Source organism: Desmodus rotundus, chromosome 7, assembly GCF_022682495.2.
Source record: "Desmodus rotundus isolate HL8 chromosome 7, HLdesRot8A.1, whole genome shotgun sequence".
NCBI lineage: Eukaryota > Metazoa > Chordata > Mammalia > Chiroptera > Phyllostomidae > Desmodus > Desmodus rotundus.
In genome coordinates this window covers 19,741,572-19,759,910 of record NC_071393.1, presented here as the reverse complement: position 1 = coordinate 19,759,910, position 18,339 = coordinate 19,741,572, and the positions used below count along the sequence as shown (strand labels likewise).

At 42.9% G+C, this 18,339-nt stretch overlaps 1 protein-coding gene across 1 annotated transcript in view; it reads right to left on the bottom strand.

Moving 5' to 3' along the window:
• Nucleotides 1-256: 256 nt before the first annotated feature.
• CRKL (CRK like proto-oncogene, adaptor protein) overlaps nucleotides 257-18,339 on the bottom strand; it is a 30,139-nt gene continuing 12,056 nt past the window's right edge. Inside the window, exons 2-3 of the mRNA XM_024557304.3 lie at nucleotides 16,419-16,884; nucleotides 257-3,668 (exon numbers count right to left, since the gene is read on the bottom strand). Of these exons, the coding sequence (XP_024413072.1) occupies nucleotides 3,534-3,668; nucleotides 16,419-16,884 (601 nt within the window). The 3' untranslated portion in view covers nucleotides 257-3,533. The remainder of the gene's footprint in view (nucleotides 3,669-16,418; nucleotides 16,885-18,339) is intronic.

Genomic DNA, 18,339 nt, shown 5'->3' with positions numbered 1-18,339 from the left:
TCATGGTCAGTAGCGGGGCTGGGTTGCAGGTGTTTTACCAGGGACTGCTGGGGAGGCTGGTGGGGGCCGAGCACCTCCAGGCAGCACTGAGGAGACACTGAAACACTGAAGCTGCTGCCACCACCGGCTGATCAAGTTTTATTGAGACAATGTACAAACAGGCCATGGAAACAAGGGTTCTGATGCCAGAACCAGTAACGTAAAATGAAATACAAAAATAAAAAGGCACTAATCTGTTAAGAAAAGACACTCGATGTATTCTAAGAATATAAGTCATTTAATACTGTTAATTTTATAGCACAAAATAAAACAAGCTATGATCCCAAAAAATAATTTTAAAAGCTTACACAGAAAATATTATTGCCTGAAGTTTACGATCTTTAAGTTACAGGTCAAGAGTTTTGTGTTGTTTCTGTTGTTTCAAAACACACAGTGAAGACCGTCTAGAAGCAAGGCCACTGTTTCTCCCGCAGAGACAACGACCCTGTCCTCAGAGAACTGTCCTTCTACTCCTTTAGAATACACAATTAGCTCAGTGTCCACACTGTCAGCAGTTACCAGGGACATCGGTCTCTGGTCCCGGAGGGGAGAGTTTGAGGCAGAGCTCAGTGGTGTCCAGAGAAAGCATTAGTCTTAGGTATTGTGTTAAAACAAGAATTCACTCATTTTAAGAAGTTAATGAACATATTAAAGGATTAAATTATAAACACCTGGCACAAAACACATCATCCCTTTTCAAAAATAAAATGTTCATTTTCCTCTGAGCAGTCACTACAAGAGCAGCGGCCGTCTGCGCCGGCCGGCCCTGTCTGTAAACAGCTGTAAGAGAAAGCACAGTGCCAGGGATGCTTGAGCTCCAAGGAGGGAGCAGCTGTCCTTCCCTCCTTTCAGCTTTCCGACCATGAGCACAGAAGGTGTCTCTTCCGGGCGACTGAAGTCAATGTGTCCTCCTCTCCGTTAACCATGTCATCAGGTGGTACCACACTGTGCATAAATGACAAAAATGACTCCTGTGTTGAAGATCCTTCCCAGGATAAGTTTTGAATCAACTCTCAATGCCCTTTAGTACGTAACTCATTCGCTTCCCATGTGAGTTAATTTAACATCCAAATATTTTCTTAAATGACAAGCAGTAGAGTAGAGCAAGTAGCAATAACGAACCGTCCTAAAAGGGAAGTGCGCCCAGGAGGGAAGGAAGCTCTTCTGGAAGATTCATATCACTTTCTGAAGCACTCTCTCCAGACTGCTGGGGAACCCACACACAAAGCCAAGGCAAGGGGTGCTGTTTTTGTATGTTTAGTGTGAAAAAGAGAGTTTCCCCTGCCTGATTAAAAAACTAGTAAGATTCTAAGTCAAAAAGGCGCTACTTTTGGCACGTATCTCGAGAGTTCAGAACTCGAGGCTCACCTTGTTTGAGGCTCTGAGTCTCCAGGGCAGTCCTGGAGACACGGGTGTGGGCTGAAGGATGAGCAGGCTCGCTATGAAGCCAAGCCTAGGCTGCGAGTGCTCTGACTCGGAAGTGCTCCACATAATGTGGGTCTTGCTGTACTGGTCAGCGGACATGGCTGAAAGAAAATCTTGCTTTCCAAAATGGCCATTTTACTTCTTGTGTTCTGAGCCAACAACTATTACCATAAAAGGTGCCAAGTCCCTCAACTAACGGGCACACACTCCACCTTCTGCTAAACACCCCTCCAGTACTAGAGCACTAGGTGCAAGGCTAGTTTCCAGGCAGAGTGTGGGGACCCTTCCACGCACATGTCACTTGTCACTGGGCCTCAACTAAGAACAAGAAGCAACTGCAATGGATGGGTACCTTCAGAGCCACAGGTGCCCACAGGTCTCACTTGATTAGGAAGAGCCAACTGCTGTCTTCTTTTAGGAGAAGTACAGACAGGCAGCCACAGTGATATTTTTTCCAACTGACCATTAATTTTGTTGCACGGGAGCGCTCTCAAGATGATTTAATATGATGGTTACCTGTCTGACAGAATACAGATTAAAAAAAATTTTTTTTAATTGTTTTGCTAGTTCTGTTACTAGAATATATTGCTCTAACCCTCAAAACCTAGACCTTTGGGAGACAGACAGATATAGCAGATGTTCGGTAAATGATACACAGCTGCTCATTAGGATGCTGCTACATCTCTAGGTCTGCTGTGTTCTTTATAAGCTGAGGCCTGTTGTCACCAGTTTCCAGAAGGGACAGCAGACTGAAATGCAAAAAGGTTCCAGTATTCTAGTCTGCTACAGCCACTTGTACCAGTTGGTTTACACGAAGAGGCCTCTTTCAGGTAACAGGGAAATTAACATCAAACCTGTAAATGGTTAATGGTGAATCGGTTAATGGCTCTCCCTAGCCACTAAAACATTAGACATCAAATTCATCAACCAACGTCCGCAGTCTGCACTTTCTCTGCTCGGGAGCACCACGAGCACACAGACAGAGGAACCAGCATTAGCAGCACCATCTTTCTCTGGCAGCCTGGCGAGCCTGGGCTGGGGCAAGGAGGGCTGGGTTTCAGAGGGTAAAATTTAAACATTAATGAATTCAATGATTCTATGAACAACCTCCCTTTTTAAAGAAACTTAAGTCCTATATCTTAAAAGGGTGCACTCACTGAACCCTAAGACAAAAAAAACTGGCCAGGTGCCCTCTCCCCAAATGTTCCTATCATTGACAAACAAAGTAAAAGCAAAGGTTCCCCCAAATCACCCTCCGCACTACTGCTTTCGGGGATAACGTAATCCAAAAGGCTGCCCACACAGCTCGGCGCACCAGGACTGCTGAGTTTTTAGGTACTGGGTTTTGTTTGCTATATGGCTAAAAGATACTGCCGCCAACCAAGACAATAAAGGCCTCCTCTTCAGGGTGTTTCTTCTTTTTTCATTTCCTTTAGTTACAGCAGCTTCAGTTTAGAAACTCAGAGGCACGTGTCATTCCTGGTGAGATCACAAAAATCCAACCTGCTACTTAAAAACCTGTTCAGAACACGCAAGTCTAATTAATTAAAGTCTTTCAAAATCAAACCAAAAGAAAAAAAAAAAAGACAAAAGCCAGATTCGGGGAGTTGAGGATAGACTTCCCTCTTCTTTAAGGTTCACTTGTTCTGTTCTTTAAAGAGAAACAAACTTAGCAATTCAGCCACTGCTTTGTGGAACAACAACGTGCAATGTCTCGCCATGGCCTGGAGCTTTCTCTGATGAACATGACAGAATCAGTCACATGTACAACAGGGCAGTGATGAGAAGGACCCTTGCCTTGTCAGCTGCTCTCCACTTGTGTACATCCACCAGTATTTCCAGTTTATGATCCAAAAGAACTCTAAAATCTGCTACTCTTTGACAATACAACTATGATACAAATGCCAAGGCAGCCACTGTGTGCATTCCAAACGCGTATGAGACCGCCAGTCTGCAGAAGGCTGGACGTCGGCAATGCAGTGTAACTTGCCTATGAAACAGAATGCTTTTCCTCTCAAAGGACTATGACAGGCAGAACAATGAAGCAGCAGAAAAGAGGACAATGGCAATCACTCATTTTCATCTGGGTTTTGAGGGTCAATGATTTTGACGTGAGTGAAGGGGAAAAGCCCTTTGCGCCCATTGACTTCACCTTCCCACTGGCCATTTATATTCATCCTTGTGACTTTCACAATGTCACCGACCTGTAAGAATGGAGAAAGAAGACAAAGTCAGCATGTTCTCTGTAAACTAAATAAAAGAGAAAATTAACATTAAATCACACACTCTGTCCCATCCAAAGGAAACTATACATCTTTTTAGGACTCAGCTTACACAATCAGCCATTTAAAAAAGCACCACGAAGTAACTCCCTTTACAGGAGCATTGGAAACCCACCAGTTGTGCAGGTAACCATCTCTACACATGCCACTGGGAAGCAGACAACTTACCGTTTTGCCGACGCCTACTGTTTGTACTCGGTGGTTCTATCCTAATGTGACCACATATCAATATGAAAAGGGCTCATGTTGCAAGGAGATGAGGGAAAGGCCCAAACAGGATGGAGGAGGAACCTGAGTATGCAGCACAGGCCTGGGTTTCTAATTCGACTGACACTGTGGATCAAGGACTTGCCCACATGGCCCCATTTTCACAGAGATTCTACCTCCTCTTTGATCTCCAACGTACAGCAACCTCCTGTGGGGCATGCTGGGATAAAAGATCCAGAGGCTAGAGCCCTCCTCAAGGTCACAGGCTGGTCCACCATGAAGCAGGGGTACAAAGCTAGGCAGCAACCAGTGCTGGACACCTGTGTCCTTGCCACTTGGCACAGTGCAAAGTCAGCAGGGCCCACCAGCTCCTCGGACAACTCGGCCTCCCCCCTGAGCTTTTCTCACTAATACACCCTCTGCCCTTAATGCCCTGTCTTCTTAACTTCCACCTGCCACAGCAGGCTGGCTGCCATGAGTTTTCTGCCTTCCCATCCTTCATTATTACTTTTTAAATTTTTTTAAAGATTCCATTTATTTATTTTTAGAGAGGGGAAAGGGAGGGAGAAAGAGAGGGAAACACGATGTGCAACAGAAACAGTGAGCGCCTCTCTCACACACCCAACTGGGGACCTGGCTCACAACCCAAGCGGGTGCCCCGACTGGGAACTGAACCAGCAACCTTTTGGTTCAAAGGCCAGTGCACAATCCACTGAGTGACACCAGCCAGGGCTCGAACCTTCATTATTTGATCTTATCATTCTACTTGCTCACTGGGACGTGTGAGCCCAGCCATTTAGAACAACTTTTAATTCCTCAAACCTACTGAGAAATAAGACTGTAGGCACTGTATTTCCATGGGAAAAAAGGACTATTACTAAATGGAATGTCTTGTCTTGTAGAAACAGGCTTATTCTGCATACTCACCAAAATGACAATGGAAAAAGAACTTTATCTCCTGAGGCTCCCTGGTTAGAACACAGTATAAATTCAGTTAAAATTTTTTTTTCTTTTAAGTTTCCTGTCTGAATTCAGTCTCAAACTCCTTTATTTAGAAAAACCACCAATCTCGCTGGCTGGTGTGGCTCAGTGGACTGAGAGAAAGGCTGTCGGTTTGACCCAGAGTACATGCCTGGGTTTGCGGGCCAGGTCCCTAGTTGGGGGAGTGCAAGAGGCAACCTGATGTATCTCTAATATAAAAATTAAGTTTTAAAATATCTCGGACATATTAAAGACTTCTGAAATACAGATTATTTTAAGATTAGTGCTTGGGGTCCAAGTATTTGCTCCCTCTCTCTCCAAGTCACAATGTTTTCCATTTATAGATAGAAAGAGAAGGGTCTTTCTTGCTCACAACTGGGATAATCACACAAATATTTTTGATAATTATGAAAAAATTCATATTCTTTCAAGTGGACCAAGGATTTTGTTTTATAATCTGTATATGCTTTCCGTAACATACAGAAGGGACACTAAAGAACAACTTTAATTATCATCATATTTGTTTCTAGTAGAAGCATTTTTCAGATCTGCATTGAGGAAAACTCCATTGTGAATGAAAACCTTGAGTTATAGTAGAGACTGTAGAAATCACATAGCTGGAAGCTGAAATTGATGACAATCTGGAATCATGCCTTATGTCCACTCTAACCATCCTATCTCACTTTTGAAAAAGCACTATTTAAGCACAAACATAAGATAATAATGCTTATTTAATGACACACACGTTAAAATCAGGCCTAGGTGAGCAGAGGGAACCCTTCTGTAGGCAGGAGGTGCTGTGACACTAGAAATCATAGGTCCCTACAGCCAGACCACACTCCCTGATTTCCTTGAGCTCCGCACTAAGTGTCTTCTGGATCTTCAGCCTCTTTAAGCCTTTCAGTGCAGGGACCTGCTGTCTTGTTGTTCAGAATACAGTGAGGCCATCAAGATGAGGAGCTTCACTATCCTGCTTCTCTTTTCAACATATCATATTCTTTGCTCATTTCCTTTTCACCTAAGAAAACAGGTTGCCTCTTTATTAAAATAAACACACACAAAGGCAAGGACAAGTAAGAGGGTGTGTGGGTGTGTACCGAAAGAGAGGATTCAGTGAGGAGGCGGGGTGGATCAGGCAAACACCAGGTGTATTCTGCTGTCCTATGGGACGATGACCAGAGGGCACTTGGGCAGTCTGGGTCAGGCAGGCAGGTACTCAGAGCGCGATCCCAGATCAGACTCCAACAAGAAGTTAAAAACAAAAGGTTACAGCAAGAATGAGCCCAGACTAAAACAACGTTACAGCTGATGATAGGCGATGTTCCACAGATGTCAGAATCAATAGCTTCTCCAAGTGACTGAAGTTTTTGTTTGTCCTACTCACTTGATGGTCTACAAAAAATACGTTGAAATTGTCTTTTAATTTTTTTTTCTATCTTTAAACTAGACTCCAGATGCTCAGAGAGCACATATTTTGCAGAAATTTGAAAATTTAGTCTGCCTTAGCTGAAGAGGACAGTCTCGCCTCTCTGAAAATCCGGCCCTGGACAGCTTTTCCTCTTTTCTTGGGTGAGCTCATCCCTCTAGCCTGCGAACTAGGAAACGCATTCTGATCTGCTTTTGTGCCCAGCTTCTGTTCTCCCCAGCCTCTCACAAACTGTCTCTAACAGTCCAGCCATCCTGCCCTGAGCCACCTTACCTTTCATCATCTGTGTCACCCCAGTCCAATCAACCAATTCCTAATCACCCTCCTCTCCTATAGCCAAACCTTGCCTACCATACTCCTGGCTATTGTTCCCATCATTTCACCAAGAAACTGCTGATGGCCGAAGTCAATAGCCTGAGTTCAGTTTTCTACCTAAAACCGTAACGTTACTCTCAGAAGAAAACATAAGGGTAAATCCTCATGACCCTGGATTTGGCAGTGGATTCTCAGATATGACATCAAAAGCATGTACGTTTAACTTCATCAAAATTAAGAATGTGCATCAAGCTGAGCCAAACCTGTGAACCAAAGGGTCACAGGTTTGATTCCTAGTCAGAGCACAAAAGCATTATATCAGATCTACCAGTATATGAGTGGAAATTAAAACTCTATGAAGTTTTTATATGTTGTAATATTTCTTCAAATAAAACCCTCCTATTAAAAAAAAAAAAAGAGAGAACCAAGATGGCGGCGTAGGTAGACACACTGCGCCTCCTCGCACAACCAGAACTGACAGAGAATCGAACAGCAAGGGGGACCGACACCAAGGAAATAGAAAATAAATATTCATCCAGACTGGTAGGAGGGGCGGAGACGGGCAACGGGGTGGAGAGGACTCGCGTGGCTGTGGCAGGACTGAGACTGGCGGAGTGTGGGACAAATGGCACAGGCAGTCCGAGCACTAGCAGACCCTGCGGCCCCACATTTGCACAGATAAACCCAGAGGGCCGGACTCAGAGTGGCGGAGAGTGGGGCAGGCAGAGTGGCAGGTAGCACCCTGCGGCACCACATTCACCCACAGATAAACCGGAGGAACGGCGGGCAGCGAAGCAGACCGCTGCGCAACCCAGGGCTCCAGCTCGGGGAAATAAAGCCTCAAACCTCTGATTGAAAGCGCCCCTGGGGGTTGGGGCGGCAGGAGAGACTCCCAGCCTCACAGGAGAGGTTGTTGGAGAGACCCACAGGAGCCTAGAGTGTGCACAGGCCCACTTACTCGGGAACCAGCACCAGAGTGGCCCAGTTTGATTGTGGGTATCGGAGTGAAAGACTGAAATCTGGAGGAGAGTGAGGCGGGCGCCATTGCTCCCACCCGGCCCCTCCCCCACGTACAGCGTCACAGCGCAGCAACCAGCATTACCCCGCCCTGGTGAACACCTAAGGCTCCGCCCCTTAAAGTAACCGACGCGCCAAGACAAACAAACAAACAAACAAAAAAATGGCCCAAATGACAGAACACTTCAAAGCTCCTGAAAAAATACAACTAAGCGACGAAGAGATAGCCAACCTATCGGATGCACAGTTCAAAGCACTGGTTATCAATATGCTCACAGACTTGGTTGAATCTGTTCGAAAAACAGATGAAAAAATGAAGCCTATGCTAAGAGAAACAAAGGAAAATGTACAGGGAACCAATAGTGATGAGAAGGAAACTGGGACTCAGATCAATGGTATGGACCAGAAGGAAGAAACAAACATCCAACCAGAAAAGAATGAAGAAACAAGAACTTGGAAAAATGAGGAGAGGCTTAGGAACCTCCAGGACACCTTGAAACGTTCCAACATCCGAATTATAGGGGTGCCAGAAGGAGAAGAGGAAGAACAAAAAACTGAAAACTTATTTGAACAAATAATGGAGAACTTCCCTGATCTGGCAAAGGAAATAGACTTCTGGGAAGTCCAGAAAGCTCAGAGAGTCCCAAAGAAGCTGGACCCAAGGAGGAACACAACAAGGCACATCATAATTACATTACCCAAGATTAAACGCAAGGACCTACATCCAAGATTACTGTATCCAGCAAAGCTATCATTTAGAATGGAAGGGAAGATAAAGTGCTTCTCAGATAAGGTCAAGTTAAAGAAGCTCATCATCACCAAGCCCTTATTATATGAAATGTTAAAGGGAGTTACCTAAGAAAAAGAAGATCAAAAATATGAACAGTAAAAATGACAGCAAACTCACAGTTATTAACGACCACACATAAAACAAAAATGAGAGCAAACTAGGCAAACAACTAGAACATGAGGGTTGTCAATAAGGGAGTGGGAGGGGGAGAGGGGGGTAAAGGTACAGAGAATAAGTAGCATAGATGATAGGTGGAAAATAGACAGGGGGAGGGTAAAAATAGTGTAGGAAATGTAGAAGCCAAAGAACTTATAAGTATGACCCATGGACATGAACTATGGGGGGGGAATGTGGGAGGGAGGGGGGTGGGCAGGATGGAGTGGAGTGGGGGGGGGAAATGGGACAACTGTAATAGCATAATCAATAAATATATTAAAAAAAAAAAAAAAAGAATGTGCATCAAAGCACACTATCAAGAAAGTGAAAAGATAACCTATGGAATGAGAAAAATATTTAGAAATCATGTTTGATTAACAGCTTAATGTCCAAAATATGTAAAGAAATCCTAAAACCCAGTAACAAGAAACAAACAACCTATTTTTAAAATGGGGAAAAAGTTTGAACATTTCTCCAAAGATGATATAAAAATGGCCAAGAGGCACATGAAAAGATGCTCAACATCTTTAGGAATTATGGAAATGCAAATCAAAACCACAGCAAGGTACCACTGCATAGCCTGTAGGATGGCTATAATTAAAAAAAAAAAAAAAAAAGGAAAGTAAGTGTTGATAAGTATATGAAGAACTGGAGAACCATAACCCTTGTGCACTACTGGCGGGTTGTAAAATGATGCAGCCACTGTAGAAAAGTTTGGCTGTCCTCAAAAAATTAAACAGAGTTACCATGTGACCCAGCAATTCCACTACTAGGCATATACCCCACTCCCCCAATGGAAAATAGTTATTCAAACAAAAACTAGTACATGAATGTTCACAATACTCTTCTTAATAACCAAAAGGTGGAAATAACTGATGTTTACTACCTAATGAAGAGCTAAACATAATGTGGTATAGCCCTATAATGGGACATTATTTGGTCATAAGAAGAATGAAAATATATGCTATAACACGATGAACCCTAAAACATTATGCTAAATGAAATAAGACAGACCTAAAGGATAAATACTGAATTTCTACTTGGGATGATGAAAAAGTTCTGGAACTAGTGATGATGATTGCACAACACTGTGATGTAATGAATGACACTGAGTTGTACACCTAAAAATGGCAAACATATTTCACAACTAAAAAAAAATATACCACAATGGGGCTGGTTTAAAAAAAAAAGACCAATGGTTAAGTCCTAGCTCTGCTACACATCACCTGTGAGACCATCAGCAAATTAACAACACAAACCTCAAGTTTTAAGTGTATAAATCGGTACTGATGCCATCCACCCTCATGAGGATTAACTAAAATACTCTCTGTGAGGCCCCTCGCTGACAGTTCTTATTCAAAAGCTATTACCACATACAAAAACTGAGGTCAGCACTGATGTCCCAAGGCTGGGACATGCCTTGCCTGAACCACACTAGGGCCACAATTTCATGGTTTTTTAAAATCCAATTTACATATTACTGAAGAAGGAGGAAAACTTTAAAAGAATAATGGCTGACTCACAACCATGAGAATTATAAAAATATAAAATTCTAAAGGACTTTCTACAGATTCCACTTTTTTTCTTTTTTAAAGAAGGTTTTATTTATTTCTATTTTTAGAGAGAGGGGATGGGAGGGAGAAAGAAAGGCAAAGAAACATAGATCTGTTGCCTTGGAATGAAACCGGTGACCTTTTGCTTTGTGGGATGATGCCCAACAAACTGAGCCACAGTGGTCAGGGCTAAAGATTCCAACTTTTGATAAGGTCTTGTGATTAAGGAAAAAAGCACTTTTGGTATAGAAGTAGAGTATATCAAATTCCTAAAACTAGATGCTGTTAAGGACAACCAGTAACACCAAAGACAAAAGGGAGGAGGAGGAGGAGCCTATCAGTGCTGAGGAAATGCCCTGAGATTCTTATTAAGACGCTGAATGCAAGCTCCTAGGCATCTCTGACAAGCCTCAATGAGAACAGGCATCATTGCTGACTGCGATAGAAAGTGGCCCATTACATGCTAGGAGGTTATGACGCTGAACAGATCTCCAGAGCTGAGCTGGATGCTTAATAATGAAATGTGTACAGCCCTGACATCACTGTGGGTGTATAAACTACAGGTCGCCCAGCCACAGAAACTCACAGATAATCCTTGAGAGGCTTAAAAAATACAGCCACTACTACTGAAACCTGTATTCACTCTGCAGACTTCATCTCAGTAAGACATAGAAGAAACAGTAAATAAATTGCTAGCGTGAATTTAATTCTAACCAATGAAGCAAAACTAACTGGTTGAAGTAGAATCTGAGAATTCCAGGCCACTCAGTGAACTGGACCATGGGCATTAAGAAGGCCAATTCATAAAATTCTGAGACCAGATGTAACCTGATGAGTAGGGGTTTCAAAATGGGGAGAAGGCAATCCAAGAAGAAATTTCAACAACACAATCATAAATGACCCCAATAGGAGAGAAGAATTGAGAATGGTGGTCAGTGCTCCCTACCCACCCCCCCAAAACTCTTGAGCGTCATAAAAAGCACACACACCAAAGATAAAAGGATGACCTTCTCTGATAAAGATATGTATTGATCAAACACACTGGCAAGTACGAGTAAGAGTTTAATAGTGGTCTCTTGCCATAGAACCACATCACAGGACTTATGAAGGGTCAAGTCTCTTGGCTTTTGATGACGGCAAATTCTACAAAACATAAAAGGTGAGCTGAAAATCAAACCTGGACAAAATTCCGGAATCAACAAGCAAAATATGGTTCACATGGATTAGAATGGGAAATGGGATGCTTGGAAGACTGAGCCCAAGAACAAGTCATGACAGATCACGACCTCATTGTGTTCGTTTGAATGAGACATTAGATCAGGAGAAGCTGCAAAAGAGAACTTAGTACAAAGATCTGGACTGTGCTTTTATGAACTCTGCAGTTAGCATGAACCCAGGGAGCTGGGGTGTGGATCAACATGCTATAAGACACAATCAATTTTAAAAGATTCAGGCCCTGGACGGGTAGCTCAGTTGGTTAGAGTGTAGTCCTGATACACCAAGTTTGCAGGTCTGATCTCTGGTCAGGGCACACAAAGCAGCAACCAATGAACGCATAAATAAGTGGAACAACAAATCAATGTTTCTTGCTCTTTCTCTCTCTCGGGAAAAAAAAAAAAGATGATTCAGAAGTATACAGATGGTGTAAGACCGAAAAGAAGAACAAACAAAAAACCTGGAGGGACAACCGCAGGGTAACACACTGAAGTCCAAATATGGGCCAGGCAAATACAGGAAGGGGACTCACAGTAGTTTGTGACTGATAGATGCAAAGAATTTAACTACCCGAGTCACCCAACATGGAAGAACTACTTCATGAGACTGTCCCAGAAATTCCGCAAGGACAGAAACCTTTGTTTTGTTCACTGCTATATTCCAACTCCTGTGACAATGCCTGGCCACACAAGAAGCACTCAAACCTTCACCGAAGGAATGAATGAATGTTTTTGGAGATTTCCGAGTTGAAACTGGAGCGCCAATGGATTTAGACACTGTAGAAAGCTAAAATCACTAGGAAGATGGTTAGGCTAAATGATCTTGCCCTTCTTCTTGGTTTTGTGTCAATTCCATCCTGAATCACCTTAAGCCTTACCTGCAGCCTGAGAAGTGGTTATTCTTTTCTCTTCCACTGACTTTTAATTGCCACAGACCCCTACCTCATGTCACCGACTATATTCTTAACTCACACCACAGGGAAAATGGCTTCATTTAGATACTTTGATACAAATTTTCACACTCATGGGTGTGTACACTCACAGTTAAGTACAATTCTGAAGATGCTAAGAAATTTCTTCCCTTTCTTTTCTACTCAGGCAAGTATACTAAAATATAAGTGTGTGAGAATGAAATGATTATAGGGGGACTCAAGAACTTGCTCTAATTTATTTTAAAAATCAATAAAAAAAGGTATATTGCCTGCAAAATTTGGAACCTCCTCTATTGCAAGGAATTGGCTATTTCATACCTCAATAAAGAAAACACAAGAAGACTGTTGTTCTCTTCAGCTTAGCCTTTTTGATGATATGGCAACAGTCCACTTCCCCTGCTTTGTCTTTTGCCACTTTTACCCAACATACTCAGCATTCTCAACAACCCACAGCTTTTCAGTGGTGTTAGTCTTATTTATCCAAGCTCTTCCCTCTGCTAGAAATGCCTTATGCCTTCCCACATCACCCAGCTAACTTCTACTCATCCTTCATAAACAGGTCAAGGGTAACCTACTCCAAGAAGCCTTCCCAGACTAATACCAACCCATATTCCCATTCCCATCTCCAACTCTCCTTTCTACTCTGTGATGTCAGCACACTTACCACACTGCCTGTTTGTCTCTATTCTTTCATAACGTGGTAAGCTCCTTGGTGGTAGGACCCTACAAGGCACTCCTCACAGGCTGGCTGCATGAATGGATGATAAGTGAACAAACTAACAACAACTCTCAGAGCCAGGGTGCCCGCCCCTTTAAATTATTTATTCATTTATTTTTAGATAGAGGGGAAAGAAGGGAGAAAGAGAGGGAGAGAAACATCAGTGTGAGAGAGAAACATCAACCAGTTGCCTCTTGTATGCGTCCTGACTGGGAATCGAACGGGCGACTCTTTGCTTTGCAGGACTACGCCCAACCAACTGACCCACATGGGTCAGGGCTGAGCCAGGCAGAGACTTTTAAGATCGAAGAATTTAAGTAACCTGTCCAAGATTACACCAGGAAAAGCCAGGACTTGAATGAGGGTCCATGATCTTTCCTAACCATCTCGCTTTCCCACTGTGTCAGAGAATGCAACTTTGGCTACAAGTATTTTATGACAATGGCATCTCTGCTCCAAACATTATCTTCTGGCCAATGATCTACTTTTGGAAAAGACTACATTGCTTCCCTCAATCTGAGAATGTTCTGGTAGGGTGTGACCTGTTTCCCAGGAGCCCTTCCAATCCTGTCCTATCAGGGGCATGGGAGAGCTGTTTTCAAGGAGTAGGGACACCCACTGTGATCCAACTACACAGGCAGCAACTGTTCCCTACCGAACCAAACCTCAAGGATCAACTCACTTCTTGAAAAGAGGTGAACAAGAGAGGAAAATGGCTAAACACAGACCTGTTTTAAAAATTTCTCTTTACCTGCATGAACATTCTTTTGAAAATCAAGTTTTACGAGGAAAAAAAAAGTGAAATAATTCGAGAAATAAAGTTCACCTAAACTATCATCTTTCTTTGTAATACTATCAAGGGAAATATGAAGCTTCAATTACTGGTACATTTTGTCCTATTTGTCTCACCTTTCTCATTTTAATTTTAATACTTTTATTCTGGTAACCTAATTGCAATTGTCCCAACAGAGTTGTTTTTAACAAGATCAGATAGGTACCACTAAGTTTTAGAAGATTACACAATTCATAGAAATATTCAGTTATGCTATAGCTGAAAGTCTCATTTAAACATACAGAATGAGAAATACCAGCAAGGGCAATGCGGCAAAGGTATACTTCTTGGGTCCCACTTACCCTCTCTCAGTGAAGCACCAAAGCAAGACTTTGACAGGGCTCACACGGCTGGGTTAGTGCCGTGACCTGAGAGTCTAGGGGAGCTACATAATGGCCAAGAATATGGGTTACCTTAAAACATACATCGTTAACCAGGAGGGCGTTCTCCTCATTCTGGTCTAAGGCGCCTACCCATGTATCCACTCACCAAATTAAGTGATCCCCTCTATGGTACCTGCTGATCTTTGTCTCTACAACCTCCTATGCACACTCCAAGAATGCACTGGCGATACGGGGTTCTAAAACACATCTCTTCAAGCCGGGGGTCAACAGGCAGGCGTCCTAAATGGAGTGAGGCTTTAAACACTAACTCGGGTAGGAACCCAATTCCTGACCTCCTCCAGGGTCTTAGAATTCTGACTGGGAGTCTCAACCCCCAAGGTTCTCACCCTGATGTGCCAAAAATCAGCTGCTCAATACATGCAAGTTACACCCACTCTCTGAATCCTAGCCCGCAACTCCTATGACGCAATGACAGACGTGAAAACGCCTCAGAAGACAGAAACCACCACACCAACTAGAAGGTATGAAGAGCCAGGACACACCAAGTTATTCTAGGGTGTTGAGAAATAAGGAGCAGACTAGTCCAGATGTGTGTACTGTGCAGGGGCAGGTCTGTGTGAGGATGAGAAAACCGGAAGGCCTCCTCAGCCGGACTCTATCTATGGAGGCAGCTCCCTCTGTTTTTCCCTCCTAGTCTTCCACCGGGAAGTATAAAAGCACCAGGCCCTATACAGACCCTGGTCCCTGCCATACGCCTCACTTTTTCCTTACAGACAGCATGAGAGGGAGAAGTAATCATGGAGTCTGAAACAGACCTTCAGCTGTAGTTCACATATGACTCCGGGTTCAGAGAACACTGAGGATAACCAAAGGAAAAACATGCACAAAACAATTTATAGCTAATTTTTAACTATGGGCAGAATGTTTTGCAAGTTAAATTTTGACTTTGTGAAGCATCAGGCTCCATTACTTCATCCTTCTGCCATGATCCTAGGCTGTTTCCTCACCCTGCCCTGCTGGATCTTGAGATAAATACAGAGAACAACCATATGTTAAATCTGTTTCTCTAACATATATGTGATTTGGTAATATTAAGAAAAAGTATTCAACTGCAATCATACTACAATGATACATTGCAGTTTGTGGTCCACAAAGCATTCTCAGTTATCAATAAATGAGAGCTGAGACTTGTGGTGCCAAATCCCACATTCTGATACAACACTATTTAGGGCGCACCTCACTGCAGGCATCTTATAACTCACTAAAAAATAACACAAAAAAATATATGGGACTATTCTAAAAATATGAATTTTTAAAATCTACTTAATTTGTCAGAGTCTCCTGTTCTTTGTCTCCCCAGGACTGCCATGAGGTCTGGGCTCATATATGGTCACTCCAGGCTTAATCAGATGTCTCATCCAACTTCTTTCTACCTTCTGGTAGAAACTGTGGTATTGCAGCTTTACCATCACCCCCAACAGGCTCACCGACATTGGTCTTAAGAACTTTTTTGTACTTCCGCAAGCTACAGTAATAGGCTAAGCTTTGCAAGACTCTTCAGTTAGAAGAACATGATTTGGCAATTAAAATGTTCAAGTTCTAGGCCCAGGCCAGGTAGTTCAGTTGGTTAGAGCACTGTCCTGATGCGCCAAGGATGTAGGTTCGGTCCCCAGTCAGGGCACACACAGGAATCAACCTATGAACGCATAAATAAGTAGACAACAAATTGTTGTCTCTCTCAAATCAATAAATATAAATTAAAAAAAGGGCAAGTTCTATTTCATGCTTCTGTAATTTACAAATACCTCTCAAAATTTTAAAATTATTCCTCTGACTGGCTGAACAGAATCCTAAAACATTTGTTCCTATTTCCCCTCAACTCGACTGACCACGATGTTAAAAATACGGAAAGGTACAAGTGGCTGTGTGTCTGTCTACTGACGTCACTTCTGGGTCATGGGTCTTAACCGTCATCTTTCCTTATTGCAACTTGGAAGAAACAAGGAATAGGATCATCCTATAGGAATAGGAACAAGGAATGGAAACACAAAAATCATGTGGAATATTCACAGATCTTCCAAAATCACCTGGTTTGCTTATTCCCGTGAATATAGCTGCAGAAACAAAGTTAAAGCTAAAGATAAAAATTGAATGTTAACCCCCCAAAACAGCCTTAGTAGATTTTACCTCTAACGCCAAGGCAGTCTTGTCATACGCACAGGGTACTCTTTTCTGGATGGCTTTTGCAAAGACAGGTCCGTTCTGTGTGGACGGCAAAGGGTTGATTGCTGCCCCGGGAGTACTGGAAACTGCAGGTAGAGGAGTTGTGGTCTGAGGTTGAGCATACGCATGAGCAGGTTCTGGGATCCCGTAACTGTTGGAATTCCTATTTCCATGCTTTCCATGTGGTGAGGATCTCACAAGCTTTTCAACATAAGGGACAGGAATCATCCCAACCCGGCCGTCCTTGTTCCGGGCACTCCACCATTGTTCTTCAGGCTTCTCTATTATCACCAGGATCTCACCTTTTTTAAAGGGTAGGTCTTCAGCATCATTCCCAGGAAAATCATACAGAGTCCGTACATATTCCAGATTTTCTTCTGCTGTAGGCAGGTTGGGTGCTGATACAGATCCCATTGGTGGGCTTGGATATCTTAAGAGAGAAAGAAAATTACTTTAAGAGAAAAATCTTACCCTATACCAGTATTTGTCAAACTTTTAAGTAACTATTCTCTACAATAAATTATCTTCCTCTCTATATTCTCAGTAGTTATAAAGGTTCTGTCATAGTGTTTTACTATTACTTGTATCATAACAGAAGTTAATAACCTGAATATACCTTTTTAAATCACAAGCCAAGTGCATACACACACACAGACACACCCATACCTCTGTTTTACAGGAACCTTTTGTTTACACAGAGATATCCGGTGTGAATTTATTTTTAAAATCTCAAGTAAGTTCAGTAGCTGTCTCCCTTAGGACCCTGTCACAACCACCACACACTCTTCCTCATGGTCCTAATCTATGGCATGCATCCTGCACATTTTCCTGGATACCCACAGAGAAGATGACAAAGACCTTTGTCTCTGTGTCCCTCAAAATATAAAAACCAGAAAAGGGTTATATGCTTTCCAAATTTAAAAAACCCTCACACTGCATCTTGTATAGGTATCATCACCTGAACATCCAAATGAAAGCACGTGAAAAGTTTTCACCATGAAACTCACAGGGCAAGAGCGCTCATCTGGGCATTAGTCTACAGACCACACTTCTCTGTTGTGCTTACAGATTCGATGTGTATTTGATTAGCACAACGTGTAATTGCACTCCCAGAGACAATCACACAAGCACAGACCCCTGCTCTGCAGCAGCGCCCCATTTATAATGCCCCTTCTGCAAAAGAAATAGAATCTCTCTCTCAGTGTCTTTCAGAACCTAAGAAATGTTCTGCAAAGCTGCAAACACAGTTGAAGTTTTGAAGAAACTACCGTGTTTTTCGGACCATAAGACTTCCTGCAGTGGCGACCCTGCTCCTGCCTCCTGTGACCCCGCTCCACCACCCCTACCCCCAGAGAGCCAGGTAGGCTACATTTGGACTATAAGACGCACCCCCATTTCCTCCCAAATTTGGGGGGCGGGGGAGTGTGTCTTATAGTCCAAAAAATACGGTGCTTTACCATTACCTGCCCCACCCCCCCATAACTTTTCTGAAGCACACAATGTACGCCAGAGTCACAAACCCTGGGCTTCACATAAAGAGTCTGCCCATCTTTAGGAGGTAACTTCGCCCGCAGGACCATTCCCCCAGAGCCAGGTTCTAGACTAGCCCTGAGGGAGTATGCTAGCGTACTTCCACTGACTATGGTTTCCAATTAGCTCATGGCCATTCTCTTTCTTTATTCCTCTGCCAATGATCTAAGAAGTTATTTCATAACAACATGCTCTATGTCAAAACATTTAATTTTTTTAAAAGTTTGCTTTATAAAAAGTCTCACAGGACAACATTCAACAAAAAAAGGAAAATAAGATTTAAAAAAATCCCATAGTTCATGCCCTAATGTAGCTACAACTCTCCTTCCTTTCTCCCCTCCCACCCGCCCAGTTT